The 22,971-nt window shown below is 43.0% G+C and overlaps 1 protein-coding gene across 1 annotated transcript in view; it reads left to right on the top strand.

Moving 5' to 3' along the window:
- The first annotated feature begins 6,089 nt into the window (after positions 1–6,089).
- VAT1L (vesicle amine transport 1 like) overlaps positions 6,090–22,971 on the top strand; it is a 54,601-nt gene continuing 37,719 nt past the window's right edge. The window contains exons 1-3 of the mRNA XM_030956322.1: positions 6,090–6,433; positions 12,505–12,634; positions 16,263–16,478. Coding sequence (XP_030812182.1) covers positions 6,204–6,433; positions 12,505–12,634; positions 16,263–16,478 — 576 coding nt within the window. The 5' untranslated portion in view covers positions 6,090–6,203. The remainder of the gene's footprint in view (positions 6,434–12,504; positions 12,635–16,262; positions 16,479–22,971) is intronic.

The raw sequence follows: 22,971 nt of genomic DNA, 5'->3' as shown, positions 1-22,971 counted from the left end.
TCCAAAACATGGCATCACACCAGCCACTGTGGAGAAAAATAATTCCGTTGCAGTAAAACAGAAGAGAGGTTCTGAACCTTGTCTGCAAACTCAAATGCATTTATTCAGTGAAAATGCCTGTTTCTACCAGCCCAAGTGAGATGCAACCTAGAAGCTATGTAATGAACAGTTCCATTAGCATCTTAAGAGGGCTCAGAGGAAACCATTCTCCTAATAAGCTGGTGTTTATGTTTGGTTTTATGGGTATTTCTTTTTCCTCCATAGGGAGAGTAGAAAAAATACAGGGAGAGTAGAAGAGAATACAGCAGCATGCTCAGCTGGTTTATTAAAATCAATGAGTTGGAAAGCAGTAAGTAGCTATGGAACTGAGGAAAAGAGAATATTAATAGACCATGATAAAACACTCCACAGAAGACACAGGTATGCTAAAGAGTATCCTTTTCCTTTCTGCAAAAGGCCCACCACAGAGGGCATAACCAGGGTGGTACAGAAAGCTGCATCAAGAGCTTGTGGGGGGAAAGAGTTCTTTGTGTTGTAATGCCCATGGAAATTCTGTGCAGTGTCAGAGCTCTTGCAAGAGCTTTAAATTGGTACAAAGCCTTCAGGTTTAAATTCAAGCTAGAAGCATCCCTGCTTCCAGAGCAGCACCCTTTAAGTCACTGCTCTTGGACTGCAGCTTCAGAAACAGGCAAAACAGACCTCAGCTTAGAAAATCTAAAAGCTCATTTTGGGTGCCTTGAGCAGATTCAGGAACCACCTGTATTATACATGTAAATACTTAACACGAAAGAAACAGGAGCCTCAAAAAGGCAAAACAGCTTGGTAATTTGTAGAAAGTGACTTTGATAAAAAACAAAATGTGTTAATAGTCTGAAGATGACATTCACATTGTTCCTGGCAATCATGTGCACTGTATTGAAACAGTGGATAACAACTGAACATAGCCAGTAGGAGAACTTATTCTTAGTATTCATTGAATTATTCATTGAATTCTCATCCTTCTGTACACTTCAGCTCTGCTGTAAACTTCAGAGCTGTTCTTTTCACAAGGTTCTAACAAGTTACTCTGGATCCATAATTACTGAGACCAAATGGAGTCCAAATGCCAAGTGGGATTACTCTTTCTCAAAGCCTGGAGTCACACAGAATGAAGCAATAATTAAACCATCGTGTGCATCCCATACACATAACAGTCCAGTTACTGACCATGTGTGATCATTTTTTACTTTTCGTACAAATTACCTAAAAGAATAAGCTACAAATAATATCTTGAACCTGTTTAAATTCAGGGATGGCATTGCAATACCCTAAAAAATTCTAAGGGTACCTAGTGCTGTTGCAGTAATACAAGGGAACTGTAAGTGTGTTTTACCAATGTTATTCATATTAGGTAAAAATGGCTCAACTCAGCTTTACAAAGCAGGAAACAAGTCACGGAGAGTTGAAATGATGGAGCTGGGACAGTGTAGCCAGTCTGCTTTTTGTGAGAGATGCTCTAAAGCAGTGGCTGTAGTAATGTACTCATCTCCTGTAACTTTGCTCTTTGGGATCTACTATCCACCTCTGCAAATTTTTCTGACCTTTTTACTACATTTCCTCAGTTGAGTACCAAAAGAAAACACAGAACTTCAATGTTACTACCAAAATAGTGTATATGTTTCTCAAAAAATATGCAGAGCTTTTAGAAAACACAACAGAAGTGTTGGAATGTATAAGCAGTACAAGATATTGAACAGTATTTTTACATTTTCCTACATCAGCCAAAAAAATGGATAGTAGGGCTTGAGGAACAAGGATTTAAATGAAGTTTTGGTAAAAGGGCTTATTTTGGTCTCTATGTGATAACTGTCATCACCATGATGTAAATACTTTGCAATCTATTTAAATTTTCCTAAGTTGTATTATTTCATGATCAGCTATGATTTCTTTAATTTCTGTTGTACTCATCACTGAATTATCTGAGCACAATCTCTGAAGAAGAAAAATGGTAAAGTAGCAAAGGGCTGCAATAACTGAGCAGCCAACAGGATAAATCATATATTGGCTTTGCCAAATCCTCTGTGAGTGCTTTCATTTCTTTTCCTCCTTGGTTTAAAATGCAACATATTTTCATTACTTCTGATGATGCCAAGGAGCTCTAAACTGCAGCTGCTGAAGGGAACTGTACAAGTTCTTTTTAGTGCCTATGATCAGAGAATTGCTTCATTGCTGCTATGATTCATACAGAGCTTCACCAGCAAGAGAAAGCCCCTGGCTAAAATAAAATAAAATAAAATAATACCATTATCTTAATGTAAATCAACCTTAGGAAATGGAGATCTCTCATTTTTAAAAAGCCCCAAAAAATAAATCTAGCATCCTGTACTCTTGGAGATTCCTTTGGAAATATCTTTGTTAATACATTCTGCACAGGGATACAGGTGGGAAAAATGCTAAACCAATTCTCCTATTGATAAGAGATGTTGTGGAGTATAGGGCATCACAACAGCTTAAACAGGTGTTCTGCACATGTTTTCAAAACATAATTTCTTTCAGATTTCTTTTCAGCACTAGACAGAATTCAGTGACAATAGACTGTAAAAAAAACAGTATTTTGGAGCTCAATGTATTAAAAACTGACTTAATAATGCATTGAGGCAGCCAGAACATACATCACTATGATTTTCTAATTTAATTTATAACTACTACAAAAATAAATAATTCAGCCTAACAAAAGTGTTTATAATACTTTATTCTAATGACAAAACATGATTTATGCTCCAGAGAAAATTACTGAAATAGAAATTGCATTCTAACTGAGGATTTGTTTTTGCCATTTATGCGTTACTTCCTTTGAGCAAAGTGATTAGCCCTTATTCAGGTCTTCTTGTTCCTGTTAAGAATGGAAACTGATACAAAGACATCAAGTCCTTCTTGAACACAAACCTCATTGTTCTCCCCAAAGAAAGTAGTGTCAAGTACATCAGGAATATCTAGTGGGGAATATTTCTTTTGCACAATGGTCCAAGGATTGTTTGGTTTGCTTTAATTTGGTTTGGTTTTGTTTCCTCTCCACACAGCATCAAACCTTGCATTTAACTAATCTGCTTTAGTTTTTTGATCAAACTTCCACTGGGTCTGTGTTTCCAGTAGCAGCTTCAAATTCTTCCTCTGACTTCTGTCAGAAGTATGGCAATACTGCAGTCAGATTTATCCTGAATGGCTGCTCCACACCATGAAATTCAGGCCTGAACCCTCAAACCAATCTGATGTAGTCATATATAGATTCCTTTGCTGAACAAAGGAACTTTATGTTCTGAAAGTAAAATATGTGAATTGTCTATATTCATCAAATCAAGTTCTGTGTTTTCACTTTTGCAGGTCCAATCTACAAGCTGCTGAAGTCAGTGGAAAGCCACCATTGGAATGCTTTTACTGAAGGCTTAAGTGATATGAATGGCCATCCTGCAGACTGTTTCTAGGGGGGTTAAATTTACAGTCAACTGTCAGAATAAATCCTGCTTTTACATCAGTGTATGCTTCTGTACTGCATCATCAAATATTCTTAAAGAGGTGCTCAAGAATTAAATCAAACTAATGGAATCATGATTATGCAAAAATATCTGCTATACCTTACTTTGGTTGCCACAACTGACCTGTGCAATGACTGGTCCTATCATACATCATGTTTCTACAAAATGGCCATCCTTCAACATTTTGACTTGCAAGCAGTACCCAGTTAAGGTATTTAGGATCAATTACTTTTGGTTCAGGACCAAGGGGTAATAGAGATAGCTTTACATCAATATGGGGAGACTTAATCAGAAGACTCACAAACCACTGCAAAACAAATGCAGTCTGAAGGCCCAAATTCACCTCCTTGGCTGTTGCAGACTGCTGGAGTGATGTGAGCGAGCTATCCCCTAGTCTCTTCATCATTCTGCATGTCACTTAGTTGCCATATGTTATCTGTTTTACTTTCCCCAGTCACCCTCTGCTTCGCCATTCATTTGAGTTAGAACTGTAGCAAGATGCCAGCAGAGTGAATCATTTGGAGACAAGTGCATGTTATTCTTTATTCAGCTGCTGCCCGCCTGGTCATGCATTCAAATGGCCAGATCTAAAGTGACAGAACCTTGTACTGCCCATTTACAGCACGGAATTAGCCAAGTGCAGGGAGCAGGGAGGGGATATTCATGGTATTATCAGGGGAGCAAGGGGGAAAAAAAAGGTTCCTGATCTTTAAAACAGTTGGATCTCTCCACATACTGATACTCAGAAGGAAGTGAATGGCATTGCTTTAATATGTCACACATAAAATTCTTGATGGTGTTAATGAGCTGGTTCTGAGTCTTTGTCAAAACAATAATATCTTAAGGACAACTTAAGTGGTGTTTGAGGCACCAGACTTCACTTTTGATAAAATCTGCTTGAACTTCTTGAGGTAATGGACCTAGTGAAGCTTCCCTGAGGCTAGTACTATATCTCCTTTGCTCCTAACATGTATTTATTTATGCTTCATATATGGCAGGCTTAGATGACAAATTCTCAGAAATGGCCTTTTAAAAATACGTGATCTAAAAGTTTTCGCAGACTACAGAGAAAAAAAAACAAATTGCAAAGGAATGTGAAAATTCTCTCCATTCCTCCACTGTCTCACTTTACTGTTGATGAAGATTAACAGTACATTACATGTTATAGCTAAGATATTTCCAACATTTTTGGCTTCCTTCAAATACTTGAGCGCTGAATACATGACCCAAGATGAAATAAAGGCACAATGTGAAATTAAGGAGTATTGATTAACTCAGACCACTACAACTCCACAGCCTAAAGAGAGGGTGGTCATAATCCCCAACAGAGGACAGAGAGGTCCTGAAGCTTCTCAAGGACTCAGCTGCTGCAGGTGGGGTTGGTTTGGTGGAAGAACTGTACCCACAGGGAGGTCTGCAGGACCACTTGCTATACACACAGTATGCTGCAATGAATTTTGGAACTTCATAACACATGCATCATTTTAGGCTGATTTACTCAAACCGTGGGGCCATCCACAAACTGATACAGGGATCCAATAGTGAACTCAACACTCAGACACTCCATCAACATCCATGGAACCACAACTAGTGACCCCCAAAATCCACACTCAGCTGGCCCAGGGGAGGCTGCAGGCACTGACCCTCATTAACTCAGAGCTAAGTGGCTGATGTCCGAGCCTCTTTAGGGACTCAAACCAGGACAGTCCCAGGGGGCTCTGGTGGGTGGGTGCCTTGCAGGACACCCTGTGCTCATATTAAAGGATTTAGCTTCCCACAGGAGCCAGCAAAGACCCACACTGATCACCAGGTAAAGATCTGTTGTATAAAGGCTTAAAAGTGCTCTACAGCAGAGTCTCAAGCTTGTGTTTCTTGCTGCAAATGTGTGTGTCAGTCGTGAGAAAGCTGCTCTCCTGCATGGCTGTTCTGACACCAAGAGTGCTCACTGAGCTGGGCCTGAGAAGAGCTTCAGGGCAAGGAACAAGTGTGACTGCACACTGGGCCTCCCAGTGAGGATCAAGACCTGGGCATCTCGAGTGGAGATTTAATCCACAATGCCATGAGCTCCGGGGCACAGAGGGCGGCTGGTCCAATCAGACAGCCTGGCCTCACACTCAGCTCAGTGGGCTTCAGGCTCTGCGCTGGCCTAAGGTGGCGGGGGCTGTTCAGCCTGGAGAAGAAGAGACTCAGTCAGGGCTGATCTTACCCTCTCTTGAAGTACCTGGAAGGAGGGTGGAGCCAGGTGGGGATCGGGCTCTTCCCCTAGGTAACAAGTGACAGGACTTCCTAAAGCTGCACGAGGGGAAGTTGAGGCTGGACATCGGGAATAATTTCTTCACAGAAAGATGATTAGACATTGGAATGGACTGAGCGGGGAGGTAGTGGAGTCCCCATCCCTGGAGGTGTTTAAGGACTGGACGTGGCTCTCAGCGCCACGATGACAAGGTGGAGATGGGTCACGAGGGTGGACGGTGTGATCTCAGAGGTCCTCTCAGCCGGCCTGGTTCTGTGGCTCCTGCCGGGGGCCGCTGCGGGCGCTGCCCGTGCCGGGCGCCGCGGGGGCGGGCGGGCGGGCGGAGGGCGCTGCGCAGCCGGTGCAGTGCGGCGGGCGGGCCCCGGCGGCTCCGCGGCCATTCCGCACGGCGGCACCGGCCTCGCAGGCGGCACCGCGGGAGCCGCCGCAGCCCCGCCATGGCCAAGGAGGGAGCGCAGCGAGCCGAGGAGACGGAGCAGATGATCGACAAGGAGGGCGGCAGGGAGGCGGCCGAGGGCGGCGCGGGCGGCAGCCTGCGCGCCGGGGACGCCAAGGAGATGCGAGCCGTGGTGCTGTCCGCCTTCGGGGGGCTCAACAAGCTCCGCGTGTCCAAGAAAGCCATGCCGGAGCCGCAGGAGGGCGAGCTGAAGATCCGCGTCAAAGCCTGGTCCAGTATCGCCCCTCGCCCTCTCCTTCCCCGGGGCGCGGGCGGGTGCGGGACCCGCGGTGCCCCGGGGCCGGGCATCCCTGCGCTCGGAGCGGCTGCGGGACCCGCGGTGCCCCGGGGCCGGGCATCCCTGCGCTCGGAGCAGCTGCGGGACCCGCGGTGCCCCGGGGCCGGGCATCCCTGCGCTCGGAGCGCGCCCTGCGAGCAGCCGCTGCTCCGGCGCCGACTTCCCTCACCTGTGGCTTCCCCGCGGGGCAGCCCCGCTCCCGGCCCGTCCCTGCCCCGGCTCAGCGCCGAGCCCCGGGCTCCCTGTGCAGGGCGGGCAGCGGGGTTCGTGTGCGCTCGGCGGCGGTGCGAAGGGAAGGAAATTGTCAGTGGTATTTCACGCCACCAGCTAGGAGAAGGCGGGGGGGAAAGCCTGGCCAAGTGCGTTCGGGGTTTGGGTTTCTGTGAGAAATGTGGATGCCAGATTGTGCGTGTTGCTCAGCACCTGTCTCTCTCCCTTCTGACACACTGGCTGTTGTTTTTCTCCTGGGAATCACTTACTTAAGTCAGCATCCTTTTTCATCGGAGCTGCTGTGGCAGCGTGGCCAGAGCTCGGGATAATTTCCCAATGTTAGTCCCTGTGTCCAGGTGACAAGTGGCTACGGTCTGGCAGCATCCTGAAACGAGCTTTCCTAGATCGCTTTTTTTCCTTTCTTTTTTTTTTTTTTATTTTTTTTTCACAGACAAGCAGAGCAGACTCTTCTTCCTAGATTGCTGGATCTTAGTGCACATGTTCCTTCATGAAAATAGGATTAATTTTTTTGAGTGACAGAAGCCACATTAGGATCTTACTACACAACTTGATGTTTACCAAAGACTGAATTAATTTTGCCTAGGCAAGGATTTATCTTCTGTTGTCCTTTTCTGCTGTATGAAAACATGGTGCTTCTGGAAGATAAATTCCAAGGTGAAGGCCAAGTTGTTTAGTTTAGAAGGAACTTGTGTTAAAAATGTTTCTGGTATGGGGGAGTGAACTTGTTTTGAATCATGTATCAGTGGATCTGCTTCAGATTTGGCATATCCTGGTAGGTTAATGTAGCTGAGTAATCTTGACCTGTTCAGATGCTGCACTTTCCATCCTGTTCTTAATGGGGCTCATAAAGTTTGTGACCATTGTGAGTATTCCCTCTACCAAGGTGTTGCCTATGAAAAATAGTGATGATATCCATTAATCTGCATGAGTACTAGTAAATAATGGGCTGGGTATTTTTGCATTCACATTTGGTATTGGGGTTTTCTTTCTGTCTACTAGCCACAATGGGAAATGCCAGAAATTCTGTGCTAAGTGAATAGATTTAATGATTCTTGTTTCCTGCGTGGTTTTTTTCCCAGCAATTAGGTTAACAAAAGTTAACATGCAAAACTAAACATTTTGTTAGCACATGGATATATTGCTCTAAATGTGTCAGGGGGTTACAGCATTTTCCAGTACCTGTATGAATTCCACTTTCACAAAACCAGTAGCTGTGTATGTGTCACAAATAGCAAGCTACCTGCACAAGAACACTTGGCTGTACAATACAATTGTGCAGCCACAGATGCAGCTGCTCTCCAGGGCTGCAGTGTCTGCAGGGCTGTGTGAGTTGCAAGCGTGCTATTTGACATCAGCAGACCTGCTCAGCTGCTCCACAGGTAACTGCCAGGTTGCACAGTGCCCCCTGTATTTTGGGAGTTTCCCTTCGTGCTGGAGGAGCCTGCAGGCTGGAGAGCATCTGCTTGTCATTCCTGACTGGAAATGGCCCCAGGGCTGAAATGTGACCAGGTCACCAAAGTGTGGTTCCAGGCAAGGCAAAATCAATTTGCTGATCCTCTTGACCCAAGCCTGCAAATGCAGAGGATTGATTGGGATGATGATGGACTTGGGAGACAGAGTGAGAAAGGGGTTGGCTTTGCCCATGGCAGCGTGCACAGGTCGATGTGGGCAGTGCTGAACACACGCAAGATGGGTTTTTCCAGTCATCAATACTTCTTACAAAACACGTGTTCTGTTGAATCAGTTTTGTAGTTGACCACCACTAGAGATGATTATTATTATTTTTTGACTCAACAAATTGATGGACAAAAATAAGCTTTATTTTAAGAAGGATATGCACATGCTTGATAAATAGTATACACCAGTAGAGGAACAAGTTCTGTGTGGTCTCTGAATTCCCTGTGGATAAAACCGATTGAATCACATGTTTAGATGCCTTAAGTTGTACGTGTACACTTCGTAGTATGGTACTAGAAATGGAGGAGATGGAGGATGTGCTGCTATTAGCACTAAGCCAGATGAATAATTCTTTTGAAGGTCTGGAATATCAGTGATTCAATTGAAAATGTGTCAGCTGAGATGAGTCATGTGTTAGGCTCATTCAGTGACTAAGAAATGGAACAGCCATCGATGTCCAAGCTGAGTCACAGCTTCTGCATATTTCCTGAAATCATTTCTGATTGATAATGATGAAGCAGTTGAAACTCCTGTGTTTGTTTGTATTGTAATTTGCAGGCAGCAGATCGTTGGGATACAGAGTGATGAAAAGATGAGACAAGTAGCTGGAGTGAATGAAAGCCGTATTTCAGATGGGTTGTGTGAATAAGCAATGGTGCCCTATGATTACCTCCCTCTATTGTTCTTTTTTCTCTTATAATTATCTCTTCCCTGTACTGCTGTACATGTGCACTATGAGGAATGAGGCAGAAGTGACCTTCTGACTCCGTGACTGTGAGATAAAGGCACCTTAAAAAAACTGGAGCAGATAAAAGAAATCCTAAGTGTAACAGAGTAGTGGAAGAGAATCAGTGTTGCTCCTAAAGGCAGTCTGTTCATATGGTCTTGGTTTCTGCATAAAAAGCATGAGACCTGATAATTTTAAACCTTTCCTTTATGTATAGACATGGCTGGTTTTGTTGTTTGGGTTTTTTTTAATTTTTAAGATTAGGCGGTTTGGCTGTGGTTAAGAGGAAGGATTTTAAGAATGCAAAACTCGATGGTCCTCTTGTTTGCTCTGTGGCTTTTCATTAATTTCAGCAATTAATTTTAGTGGATTTTTACAGTGAAATAAGAAAGACAGATCAAAAGCAGCACCTCTCCAAACCGTGTCATGGAGTGTTCTGCATGATTTGGGATTTTGAAATGGAAGGTATTGGGCATCCTCGGGTGTGTGGGATGGAACAAGGAGAAACAAATTGACTGTTGCTTTCCACACTTACAAAAAGGGAAATAAAAATGCAGAAAACCACAAGTATAGAGAATAATATTCAAAGTCCTCAAAAGGACCCGGTGTTAAGGTAGAGCATTGCAGTCTGAGAAAGTCAGATTCAGATTCAAGGATAATTCTATATTTGATAAAGTCTGCCTCCAGTAATGCACAGGTAATCCAGTCTGTGCAAGTCACAGAGACATCTCTGTTCTGTCACAGGATGGTTCTTGCAGAACCCCTATGGCAATGTATTGATCTTGATCATTCATATCCTTCCCTATTTTCATTTGCATCCAGCTCTTGATTTAGGATTAAAAACATGCTGTGTGCTGTTTGTCACTGGATTGCTTTACATTTACACTTCTCCCTCTGGATATGCCTTTACTAAAAGTTCAGGGGTCACTTTGTCTGCACACCAGAGCAGGCTATCCTGGTTTGCAGTGGTACAAGAAATAAATTGTGCTTAATCTCTAAACCTACCACTCTTCATGAGACATATTTTTTGTGATGTTCTGTGCAGTCAAACTTTTCCTGAGTGTGCTATTGATTGAATCCAAATGAAAGAGCTGGGTGTGTTGGGTGTAGTTACAAAACTTACCATCCATCTTTAGGCCCTCTTGGTTATTCTAAGGAAAGAAAATAATAATAATTAAAAAAAGCTGAGTTGACCAATACACCATAATCATGCTTTCAGATCTACTGATCTTCAAATTGCTCAGGTAAAATAAAACTCCTGTCCTTCCTTCAACATGGAGAAGAATAGGAATAAAGACATGTATGGGAGAAGCTGGGATGCCACAATATGTAAGAATAAAGGAGATGAAAGTGAATGAAGAAGAAACTCTCTATAAAGTGACTAGAAATTATTAGAAAACCTGGTCAACACTCCATGGTTCAGCTAGTAATTAAAACAATAAGAACACATGACTTGATTATTGTTTACCTTGTGTAGTGATGTTCTTCCCTTATCACACCAGTTCTGTGTGAGGTCTTGTAAGTTCATTGTAATACAGATGAACTCCCAATATAATTTTGCTGCCCTTTGTCCCCTTTTGGGGAAAACACAGATGAAAAAGAAATGGAGCTAGGACAGAACTGAACTGCCAGTTTTACGTCATTAGATGCAGAACTGAACATGTGCCTTTTCAAAAACTGTCTGACTATTTACTTCATGAGAAGGAATCTTATTTGTGATCATTGTCATGAGCAGAGAGCAATGGCCTCTGCATATTCACCTGTCTCCTTCTTGCCTCCTCGTTATGGCACCACGGGGTGTGCTCTGCCCAGGTTCCCTCATCACAGTCCTGCCTCCAGCTGCTTTTTCTTGCAGGAATGTAGGGAAAAGTTAACTTTTTGTAAAAGGCTTGCAGTGTGGAAAGATGCATTTGAAAGACCATTGCTGAAATTAATGTACACAAACAGTGGTTGCCACCATCAGTGCTGTGGGGTTTCTGGGTTTGTGGTTTGTTTTGGAACTTTTGTCTGTTTGTTTGTTTGTTCCTCTTCTCCAAACAATGGCTGCCTTGCAGGCATTTTGCTATTTGAAATTTCTCTTTCAAATCAACACCACAGTGGCGATGTAGGAGGTGGTCTTACCCACTGGAGAAGAAGAGATCTTTCCAAAATCATTTCAAATTTGCCAGCTTAACTGTGTGAAAACCCCTCTTAACCCTCCATATGGTTGATATTATAGGCTTTGTTTATGAGTATGGTGAAAGTTGTGGGTTCAGGTTGCTCTAAACCCTCCACCACAATTATGAATGCTTTCATTTGGTGTGATCTCCGTCCCCCTCCCCAGTGACCTACATCCCGTGAATCCATGCTGTTGTGCTGGGGCTGGGTGTCTGCTCTGTCTGTTCATTTGTTGGGTCTGTTCAGCCTGTCTGTGTCTTGATTAGTATCTGACTCAGGCTGCATCTAATAAATCCTTGTGCCAATCAGTAATGTGGTGTATCCAGGTAGTTGCTGGTGTCACATGTGTGAGTGGGACTGGCTGTGTGCTTGGCTAACCACAAAAACAGGGCTGTGTTTTGGAACAATGGATTCATGCTGAAGTGTATTTCAGCTAGTTAGGAGTTTTAAAGTTTTAACTGTGGCATTAAGGCCAGTAATCAATATATGCACATAGTAGATAAATGGCACCTTTTTGCCTTTTTTTTTTCCTGTGGCTGCCCAGAAAACCACAAAATTTGCTTTAATAAAATTGCATACAAAAGACAATGCAAAAGTGCTTTAGGATTTTTGCCAAGTTGAGACTGCAGGAAAAGACCTGTATTTTTTTCTGAGCATCAAACCTGAGGACTTCAAAGACCTTTATAACTTTTGAAAAAATGTACAAGCATGATCCAGGAAGGAACAGTTTTAAAACAAAAGCCTATCTGGTACTTAGTAAGTTCATGCCCAGGTTTGGAATCCTGCCTGAGACAAACACAAGATGCATTCCTGGGATCACATCAAAGGTTAGGACAGTTAGATCATGTAGCTCCTAGCCCAAAATAGCTGTAATGTGTGAGGCTTGGGGTTTTCTTCTTAAATTGACCTGGTTTTCCTTGCCAGCTCGTAGTGCATTGGTAGCAATCAGCGCTTCACTGTATTGAATTCTGGCATGCCCTGGGTGACTGCTGAGCAGTCTGAGGCTGCTGGCAGCTGAGCTGTCCTGGCATGTGCACCCTCTGCCAGCGTCCCAAGAGTGGGAATGTCTGCTGGCTCCCAATGACCCTGCAGAGCCCAGCTTTTAATGCTGCCCTGGAGTTTGCTGGCTGTGCCATCACTCGGGTCAAGGCTTCCTCCTCCACTTTGATCTGTGGTAATAGTCTTGATTTTAGTTTTTCCTGTGTTTTACAGTGGTTTGAACTTTATTGATTTGATGGTGCGACAGGGGAACATTGACAACCCTCCTAAGACTCCGCTTGTTCCTGGGTTTGAATGTTCTGGAATTGTAGAAGCTCTTGGAGACAGCGTGAAAGGATTTGAGGTAATTTTTTTTTTTATTTTCAAAGTGAGAGTTATAAGTCTCATATAAATAATCACCAGTTTCTAATCCCTTCTGCTCTGCCAGTGACAGCAGCCTTCACCACCCTGTTGAGATTTGAAAGGTCAGTTTTTCCTTGCTGCTTCCCAAGCGTGAGAATGACCTCTTGAATTAATTTCTGAATCCACCACTGTCATCTCCTTCAAATCCTTCCTGAAAGTCACTTGTGCCATGTGCACATCCTGATGGCTAAATAGGAACTGGAAAGCATGGCTGATGTCCCTTAATAAAATGAAAGAAATTAAGTTAACTTCTTAAGTTTCCTTTCTTGGCCATGTTTCCTGTCATCACTGCTCTTCTACTCAAAGCCCAGGTGCTGCTGATTCTGGTTCCAGCTTTTGATCTCAAGTTAACAGAGCCCTGTTTACAGTAAGCATTGCTTCTTACAACTGTGTGCATTAAGGAGGTGCAGATTAAATTAGGATTCTGATTCTGGATACAGGACTTAGTTGATTGCTCAGGAAAAACCTGACAGGTTGTGATAAATGGCAGATATTTGATGTATATAGTAAAGTTGTCATAAGTGGTTATGGACTCTGGTATCTCTTATGGCATATAAGCAGAATTTTGTCCTGCCTCCTATTCTGTTATTGATACTAAACATCTATATTCACTGCAAACTTGCATTTTATTGCCTAAGGAGGTTGAAAATTTTGGAAATAAATCCTGAGTTAATACATGTCAATCCTATCTTAGCTATTTGCAGAATCAGTCATGTCAAAAGGTAATTAAGTTTTCTAAATTCTTATTATATCTGGATCTTAAGAAGATATAAATATTTTTATCTAAAGACAAAATTTTTCTCAAACAGCTAAAATTTGTCAGTTGGATGAAGATAATGGCAAGTTTAGTTTCAACTATGGGTTCAGTGGTGAAATCTTCTTAGGAGATTTGTCTCAGTTCCCTTCCTGCCCCATCTCTGCCTTGAGACAAGTTGCAATCTTTCCACGTATTTTGTTACATAGCTGTGCTCCATATTGGAGAATATCTTCTGAAAGGAGAATGTTCTCTAGAAAGCCTCTGCTCCAGATCAACACTCTCATTTTTAAAATTCTTGCTATTTTTAAAGGGCATCATAAGGTTACAGCATATGGTGCTTGTTTGAATAACACTGCACCTGAGTGAATATACTGTGTCTCTTTTTAAGGTGACACCTTTGTTCTGGCTGTGGAGCACCCTCGTGCACTGGGGTACTCCTGTCACTGAAACCAGCCCAAGGGTTTCATTTTTTACACTCAGCCTTCATAGACATGGTTGTGTTTGGGTGCTCTAGAAAGGGGCCCACACTCAGAGTGACTGCTGTGCATGGGTATGAGTCCATCAGCAGGAGAACATGCCGTGAGGATGAGGGAAGAGCCTTCTCTTGGTTTCTTTATGGAGTTCTTGCACAGAGCAGGGGCTCACCAGATGCTTGGTGTCTCCTCGACATAGGCTGTTCCCTCTGTCCGCAGCAATGGCAAAGGCTGCACCCTCTATCTTCTGCACCCTCTATCTTCTGCACCCTATATATTCTGACCTCCTTTCCCTGGGTAGATCTCTTCCCAGTTCAAGCCCTCCTAAAATAGGTGCAATGCGTATTCCTTCTCCACTCAAAGAAAAAGCTGCTTTCTGATGATAACAGCTGTATCAGGCTTGGTCTCTCTCCAGTTTTGGGGATGATTCTCAAGAAATGAGGTCTAATCTGACTAGGCTCTGAATAGTGTCTGTGGTAAAATGTGGTATTTAATGTTACCAAGAAGTGCCTTGGGAATCACCAAGAGGGACTTCTCTGCATTCTTGTTGGTAATCATTTGTGATTTATGGCAAGGATATAGGGCATATTAACATCTGCACTAATCAATCCTAGCAGACTTTCTATTTTAGATGCTTCTCTAAGAGCAAAAGGGAACCACAGAGTGATTACCAGTGAGGCATTGTTAATTTGAATGTTTTTCAAAAGGAGGAGGCATTTCAGTGAAATTGGAATGACAGCTCTGTTTCAGCATTCTCACTCTAAAAGAGACAACCCTTCAGAACTGTCGGCAGCCCTGCAGCTTGGAGCAAACCTGCAATATCCCAAAATGACTCAGGAGACCAAAATGTGCTTGTGCTGTAAACGCTTGCCTGAAGGCAAGAGTGGTGTGCTTTACTCCATACCTGTAGTTCCTGAGGCATTAGAGAGCATTGGTAGAATGAGAGAGAGTATCAGGCAGATAAGCAAAGTTATTTTAGAGGGACAGCTGCTTTAGTTTTGGTTAAAACACAAAGGCCTGGAGTTTGATGCTATTCCTGTCTTATCCTGTGGCTCCATTGCAGAGCTCCTTTCATGTTAAGGATGTTGTTTTGGTTGGTGTATTCTAGAAAGGCAGAGGGTCTAAGGCAAGGTAAAAGATGCCATGGGATTGCTGGTGGCGATGAATTATTGAGAGTTTGTAAGAGTTGTGCCTGTGAAGATTTTAATACACACTGGCCACACATTTGCTCAGTGGGGCTGTCCCTTGTAGACCCAGCAGCCCAGTTTCTGCTTTAGATGAGTGTTGCTGTCCAAGTCTGTTGTGCCTTGTTATTACTCTTGTCCATCTGAGAAGAGTCAGTGTCTGCTTTACAAACATGAAGCTGCAATGAAGGCCATATACAAACACTTGAGCTTGATGTGCCTGGACCTCTGAAGGGTTCCTAGGAGCAGCCAACTGTATCTAATATTTACAGGAAGCCATTTTTTCTCCATAGTGAATTGTGCTTTCACTACCATATATTTTCAGAAGAAACTGAGCAGAGAAATGTTGCATTGAAAGATAATATTTCATCGCTCCTTTAAATCTTGTCAAATTCGCTTTGTAGATTTAACAGTGCCTTAAAATCCAAAGGTATATTTTTTGATGTTTAAGGTGGCTTATTTGAAGTTGTAGAACTAAATTCTGCTCTGACACGTGGCTGTGGAGATCACAATCATGGATATATCTTGGTGGAATCAGTTAATAAGATGATAAAAATAGAGAGTGGGTACAGATGGTGTTATCTTCTGAATGAGAGCTTTTGCCACCCTTTCATGTGCTCCATCTACCAGAGCACAAGGCCTTCCCTTCTCAATCCACAGAGAGGAAAAGTAGCTCTAAATTAGTGTGAGGACTGAGAAAAGAAAGTGAAAATTATCCTAGGTATAATTTTCTTTATTCCATGCTTCTCATCAATTAATTATAACCTTTCCCCCTCATCTCTTTCTCTTTAGCAAAATTCCTGGTTATTGCTAAGAATGCTGTTTTCATTCTTTACATTTGTTATTTGGGAGCTCTGCTAGCAAACAATGATCTTATTAGTGATGACAGAAGACTGCTCTAACAGAGAAGAGTGGAGCAAAAAAAAAAAAAGAAAAGGTGGCTTTAACTTCTTTTGGTTATTTTTGTTGACATTAAAAACAGTAAAAGCCCAAAGCTGAACAGTTTAATTGCGATTTTTCCAAAGATGTGTAGCACCATTTTCCTCACAGTCAGGCAGTGTCCCACACCTTGAACAGGGGATTTGCAGCTCTCACAGGTTGCTCTCTACAGTCTCAGTTGCAGTGAGATCCTCAACGTTGTTTTCTTCCTTGTAGATTGGAGACAGAGTCATGGCTTTTGTGAACTACAATGCCTGGGCTGAAGTCGTGTGTACCCCAGTAGAATTTGTCTACAAGATCCCAGAGGACATGACTTTTTCTGAGGCTGCTGCATTTCCCATGAACTTTGTAACTGCCTACATGATGCTCTTTGAGGTTGCTAACCTGAGAGAAGGAATGTCTGTGCTGGTTCACTCAGCAGGAGGAGGGGTGGTAAGTTGGAACTTCTCTTCCTTTCCTGTCCCTGAGTAACTGAAAGTCTGATGCATCTTCATTCCTGAAATGAGCCAGAACCTGCAGTTAGATGTGATGTTCCTGTGTGTGAGGGATTGCACTGGCAGGAACTGCATCTTTTTTCCCATCAAAATGCTGATGTGAATGGTTGGCAGGAGCTTTTGGTGAAATAAAAATGCTATGGCTCTAGACCAGATGAAAAAAAATCTCATGGAAAAACCCCTAATTGGTTGTCAGCAGATCAAGGATCAAGCATTGTCTCAGATATTGCATTCCTGAAATGACACATGTTGTACTTCTATGTTAAAGAAGGGTGTAGTGAAAAGAATAAGCTCCCTGCAAAAGGTATTTGTATGTAACCATAATCCTCTTTATAGTAAATGTCCCTCTCAGAACACTCCTGCACATACAATGTGTGAGTGTGTGTGGTGCTTTCATTGTGGAAGATTTTCTTTTCCCCTTCTTGTAGAGGGATTGAAAGCAGTGAAAAGTTCTCATGTGAGCCCTGAGGAAAAGGTACAAATTTGAAATTGTAGGCAGTGGTGGCTGCTGCGTGTTGTAGTTTGGATCATTCCTGAGGAGGCATTGTGTGGCACAGGCAAAGGATGAATTTGTGGGAATACCAGGCCACACAGTGAAATAAAGAGTCAGCATTTTGTTCCCTCAGTTCCTTGAAGTATAGGAAAAACCTCTTTCTTTTGAAGGTATTAAAGTTTTGTGCAAAACATTGTGATATTGACTGGGGAGTTTGTTTACATTTGAAATTATGCAGTCCTTTTTCATAAGACAGATTTTATGAGCTGAGACCATTAGCAGATAGCAGCCTTTGAAACTGGAGTACCTGTTCTGTGTTCTTGTTATGCCTTATTTATGCTAAAATAATGTTCTGTTTTCTACTGAGGTCTGCTGGGCAGCCCCAAACACGCCAGCCTTAATTCTGTGCCCTTAGCCCTTCTTTCAGGTTCTCATATAAATGAAGGCTGTAATCAAAGGAATAAATTCATGAGTTCCCTGTACAAGGTATTTTTAGCCAGCCATAATCCCAGTGGCAGTGAAGGGTCTGTCCTGTTGGAATACTGGTGTAAATGAATGGAATTTATAATCGTATTACAAAGCACAGCCCGGCACAGAGGCTGGGGCTGGCTATTGTTCTGTAGGGTTCAATCCCCTCATGTGGAATTCAAGGCTGCTAAAGCAACATGAGGCCACACATTCAGGGGAATATTCTACAGCAATCAAAGTCTCAGCTGTAGCTCTAAGGCCATTTGCCCACCTGGCACTGTACAGACCCTGTGTGGGCCGAGCATACAGAATTAGCCCCAAAGCAATCCCTGCACGTACCTGTGTATCTAGAGAAGTAGGACCCCTTCTCCTTTTTCAGATTCCTATGTTTCTTTCTCTTTCTGATCTCACTCGCCTCTGTTATTTCCTCCTCCTTTTCCTGAAGGGCTGGTGATGCTCTGTTAATGTCAGTTCTCACATCCCTTCTGCCCTGGTATCCAGACTCTGTGCTGGGCTGTTCCTGGAAGGAGCTGCTGGCTTCCTCTCTCATCCCAGCTCTTCCACGGGCAGCTTTTGGCTGGTCCTCTGCTGTGGCTGCTCCAAACCTTCTCTGGGAGAAGCTAAAGGAAGGATGGGTCCTGCTTGGCTGCCAGGAGAACAAGGAGAAATCACTTGCTAAGCAGTTAAATAAAGCAGAGTTTCCAAGGGAAAGGCCAGACGCGCAGGAAGAGCAGCCAGGCTGGCAGTGAGGGATGGGGAGCTGTGCAGGATCCAGGGGGACTGGAAGGAAGAGGGAGGCAGGGCTGGCCAGCCTGCAAGCCAGGATGCTGATCACTGTCCCAGGGGTGATCAGCCCCTTGTTTCTGGTGAGGGAAGAATATGGAGAGCAAGAATTGGAAATTTTCCCATTGCTTGATAGGTTTTCCAGGTAAAATATCACTCTGAAGATGTGTGGATTTTTTTTTCTTTCTGCTAAGCAGACATAAATATTTCAGAGGGGTCTGTGTTACTCTAATAATCTGTCTGTTAATCCTTTGAAAAATCTGACAGCTTCAGATTGAGCACATCATTCTCACAAAGGTCTTTGTTAATGAACAGAAAACTGGCACTGAAGCTGCTATAAAAGAGTTATTTTTGTGCTGTTGCTTTAATAGATAGAATGCCCTTCCCCACTTCCAGCAAATCTGTCCAGTTGGTTTCTAAATGTCAGAGAAATTCCAGAACACTTTAATGAGACAATAGGCTCCCTGTGGGACTAGAAGTTTCTAATTGTGCATTTCTCATTATGCAAGATCATTATTTTAGCTGCTTCAGGCGGTTTATGAAAAAGAACTTGTTGCTTCGAAAATGTTTGTGAGGTTCTTTGTTCTGGCCACTCAGTCCTCTTTAGGAGGATCCTGCAGCTTTTTCAATAAGTGGAGACAGGGAAAATTCTCTAGGACCTTTACTCTTGTGTATTATCTCAGTTTATTTATGTGGCCTTCTTTTGTTGATAGATACTTCTGGTAGTGAGGTAACTATAGCAATTGTCTTCTCATCTCTGCCTGGAGTGTGATTAGTAGGTTTAATGTCTGCCAGGATGCTTTAGATAAGTCAGTTGATTTATTCCAGAAGTTCCAGGGGACGTCAGAAGATTAGGGAGAGAAAAAGGAAACATACCAAGATAACCTGTCTTTAAAAAGGTCTCATGTGGTGTTGTGAGGTCCCCAGGATGGGATGAGAGATGAGAATTTGACTCTATGTTCTCAGAAGGCTGATTTATTATGGGATATGATATGATATGATATGATATGATATGATATGATATGATATGATATGATATGATATGATATGATATGATATGATATGTGAAGAGAGGGTGACTCTCAGCTCCCACCCTGGGCAGGGAAGGAGGCTGAGGATGTTTCAGGAGCCTCCTCAGAGAGCACAGAGCAGGCTCACAGTGGCATTCCATGATTCCCTCGGGCTCTGACCAGAGATGAACACTTTTCAAGTTCCTGCTGCTGACTCAGATCTAACAAAGTTGCCATTTGCTCCCCTTTCAGGCCTCTGCTTGGCAGAATGCTTAGAACTTCTGATTAAACTGTTAAATTGAGTAGCAGGGCAGTTCAGTAATTAACAAAAAATAGAATTGTCTCCTACAAATAGTTTAAATGCTTTAAGCTACAGAAATGTTCAAGTGCCCTTCTGAACTGGTTGCTAAATCAGGGAGAAAGCCAGCTAACACTGAACATCATAAATAGACATTAATGCTCAAAAAAATGACTTTGCAAGAACATATGACTTACTGTAGGACATCTATTGTTCTGTCTTAACTGTATAACACTGCAGTTAATGTTTGAAACGACTGTAAGACAATGGAAGAGCAGCTCCCTTCACAAATACACTCCCACATCTCTTTGAAGTGAAGCAAAATGACAACTGAAGAAAATACCCCAAAAAACCTGAGCAGCAGTGTGCACCCTGCTGGACTGGTCTGCCCAAGAGGCAATTAGTTCTTTAAAATAAAGACTCTAAGTCAGTGCGTTCAGTGCAAGTCACAGCACAGGCTTGTATGAGATTATAAAGTTTTGCTCACAATTATTTATGTAAACTGTTGAATTAGGATAAATACAGGGCTGCTGTAGTAAAAAAAAAAAATTGAAAAAAAGCATTATGCTTTTTCTCCTCGAGCTTCAATAAATCCAGTCCCTATTTCTGTGACATCTACCTGGAAAATTAATTCCTCCAGGGCTTTATATTTGTGAGAGCCATTATGTCCATTTGCTTGTTTGTTTGTTCTTCATGTACTTCCTATTCTGAACATTTAGAGCACAAAGCTTTGGTTATTTACCAAGATTTTTTAAACACCAGTCTCATCACTTAACTCCTCAGACTCAAGGCAGAATTATTAGCCAATTCTTTTGCAGTTGGATCTTGCAGATGCTAAAAATAAGCCACGTTCCATGCAGGAGCATTGACTGCTTCTCCTGAAGCTGATGTCTGACCTTCCCTTTCAGGCTCAGCAGCAAAGGAAGTGCAAGCAGAGTAAGTTACAGATGCAGTTCTCATGTTTGAATTTGAAGGGTAAATCTGACTTGGCAACAGATTTAGGCCATCCTGGCAGGATTTGTTTCTGCTTGGCAGGAGCCCTCTTTTTTATTGTGTCTCCCCTGCATAAATTGCAAATATTTGAGGATGTGTTCCCAGCTGAGTCACTGAAGTGGTGATATTTTATCTGACAAAGAGCTGGCATTTCTTAGTGAATCTAGTCACCTGCTATCACAGCATATAGGAACTCTTGAAGAGAATGATCTAATTTCTTCCTGAAAAAAACACCCAAGTGTTTATCTCTTCAGATTCTCTCCACTCTGTCTTAGCCAGTGAGAAAACTTTCCAGACTTTATTCATGGCCAGCAAATGCATCTTTGTTATTTTAGAGTTAATGTATCTTTTATTTAATGATGTTATCCATCAATTAAAATTAGTTCCTCTTTCTTCTTGGGGCGCTTCTTTTAGATCTTTTTGGTAGGATACATATGTTTACAGCTACAACAAGCTCAGCATGAAGTCTCTCCTTGGCCTGTATTTTTCAGGCTGAAGGCAGGTTTGTTTGCTCATACCCTGTTTTTGTAAGGTTAGATGTCTGTTTCCTGGGTCATCCTGCAGGCAGGTCCTGCTCCAGGCAGATGTGGATGTGTTTCCTGGGCTCTGAGCAGCAGCAAGATGGTAGGAGAGCCAGATCCTGTTAAAACAAATCTCACAGCATTCCTGATCCTTTTAAATATTGCATGGGTAGGCTGCTCTGTCTGCACTTAGCAGGGAGGAGCACATTAAACAGCACTCCTGTGTTTGAGTCAGAACTCCCTGAATGTGAGGAATTAGAATTGACTCTTCTCCTGTGCTGGTCCTGGCCAGCCCACTGTGCCAGGGCATCAGTCCAGCCCACTTTGCTGACACCTTCACCTGTTACCAGGGCTGCACTTGCTGCTTTCACATTAGCAGTTCAGAGCTGCTCTGCACTTGATGAAGAGCTTTCCTCTTGTTTCATCTCCAGCAGCCAAGGAAGGGATAAATCAGCTCACACGCTGTGTCACCAGGTCTGGGCCGCTCCAAGTGCCCAGCTGTTGGAGCCAGGCAGGGCCCTGGAGGCTGAGCTGCTGGTAAAGGCTTCTGAAGCCAAGAATGTGCTCCCTTAGCAGCACCAGAGAGTGCTGGTGCCACAGCCCAGCCCATTTCCAGACACTGCCTCAGAGCACAATCTGCTCATCAAACACAAAAGCCCAGCCAGCCATGCACACAAAGCAATTTCCCCAAGCAGAGCAAGCTGCAGCCTTTGAAGGGCCTTTCTTTTTGCCTCTCCCAGCCCTGCACTCCAGAGGACATGTCCTGTCCCAGGTCACAGGCAGTGCTCAGCTCTCCCCTGGCTGTTCTGCCTGGGCAGGTGGAGTTTGTTTCCCCTGGCAGAGTTTTGCCCGGGTGGCTCCCCTGAGCTGCAAGGGATTTGTGCCAGATGGAGATTCAGCCCTGAGTTTTTGCACAATTTTTGCAAAGGGGTAAGAAAAACACACCCTGCTAACTGTTGCAGAAAATGTTTTGAGGGTGAGAGAGATCATTATCTCAGGGTCACTCTCCCCCTGCCTCCACTCCAAAACTCATCTGTGCTGTGCTGAGTGTAGCAGATGCTGCCTTTTGCTTGTCCAATAATCACATTTTAGTTTGTCCACTCTGCAATGTTCACCCAGTGTTTGGTTTCCAATTTCCCCTGCTGTAATTGGGAAGTGACACCTTCAGGAGATGAAATGTTGTGTATCAGACTTCACCAGACACCAGAGAAGAGTTTTCCTGATGCCACAAGATCAGTAGATGATTCCCCTTGCAGTTCTCTTACTGGTTTGAGTACTTCACAGCACCTTCAGCTATGCTCAGGTGGAATGAAAGCATTTTGGAACTTGGATTCTTCTCCCATCTGGCTCCAGACAAGTCTCTTGTGCAAGATTAAGTCTGAATGATCTTTTTAAAAATGCTGTAGCACCTTTAGGCTGCAGAAATATATCATAGAAATGTAATTCTTTACTGATGCAGTTTTGCAGGGTGGTATCTTTTACATGGTTTATTCTCTCCTGCTTCCAGGCTGCCCTCAGTTTTCACAGTAGCAAAAAGATGCTTTCTTGCAAGGATTCTTCCCCATCCCTGCTGTAATTCAGTGTGCAGCTGGCAAGTCAGGCTGGTGGCATGACATCAGACCCTTTTGGAAAGCCACTCACTTGCACACCTTATTTATATTTCATCCAGCATTAAGTTTGTGTTAACAAGGTAATTAGATTAGTAAGTTTCATTCTATTCATGCTTTCTATATTGACTTTTAAATATCGATGACTTTTTTCTTTGAAGTTGTTGAAATGCACTAAACAGTCTATTTCATTGTTACTGCCTAGAACACTGCTTTTCCATTCTTTTAGGTGATTATCTTGGTAGGAGAAGTTTCCAA

This window comes from Camarhynchus parvulus, chromosome 11 (genome assembly GCF_901933205.1).
Source record: "Camarhynchus parvulus chromosome 11, STF_HiC, whole genome shotgun sequence".
In the NCBI taxonomy this organism is placed as follows: Eukaryota; Metazoa; Chordata; class Aves; order Passeriformes; family Thraupidae; genus Camarhynchus; species Camarhynchus parvulus.
The sequence above is the reverse complement of the archived record's forward strand: the minus strand, read 5'-3'. Positions and strand labels throughout refer to the sequence as shown.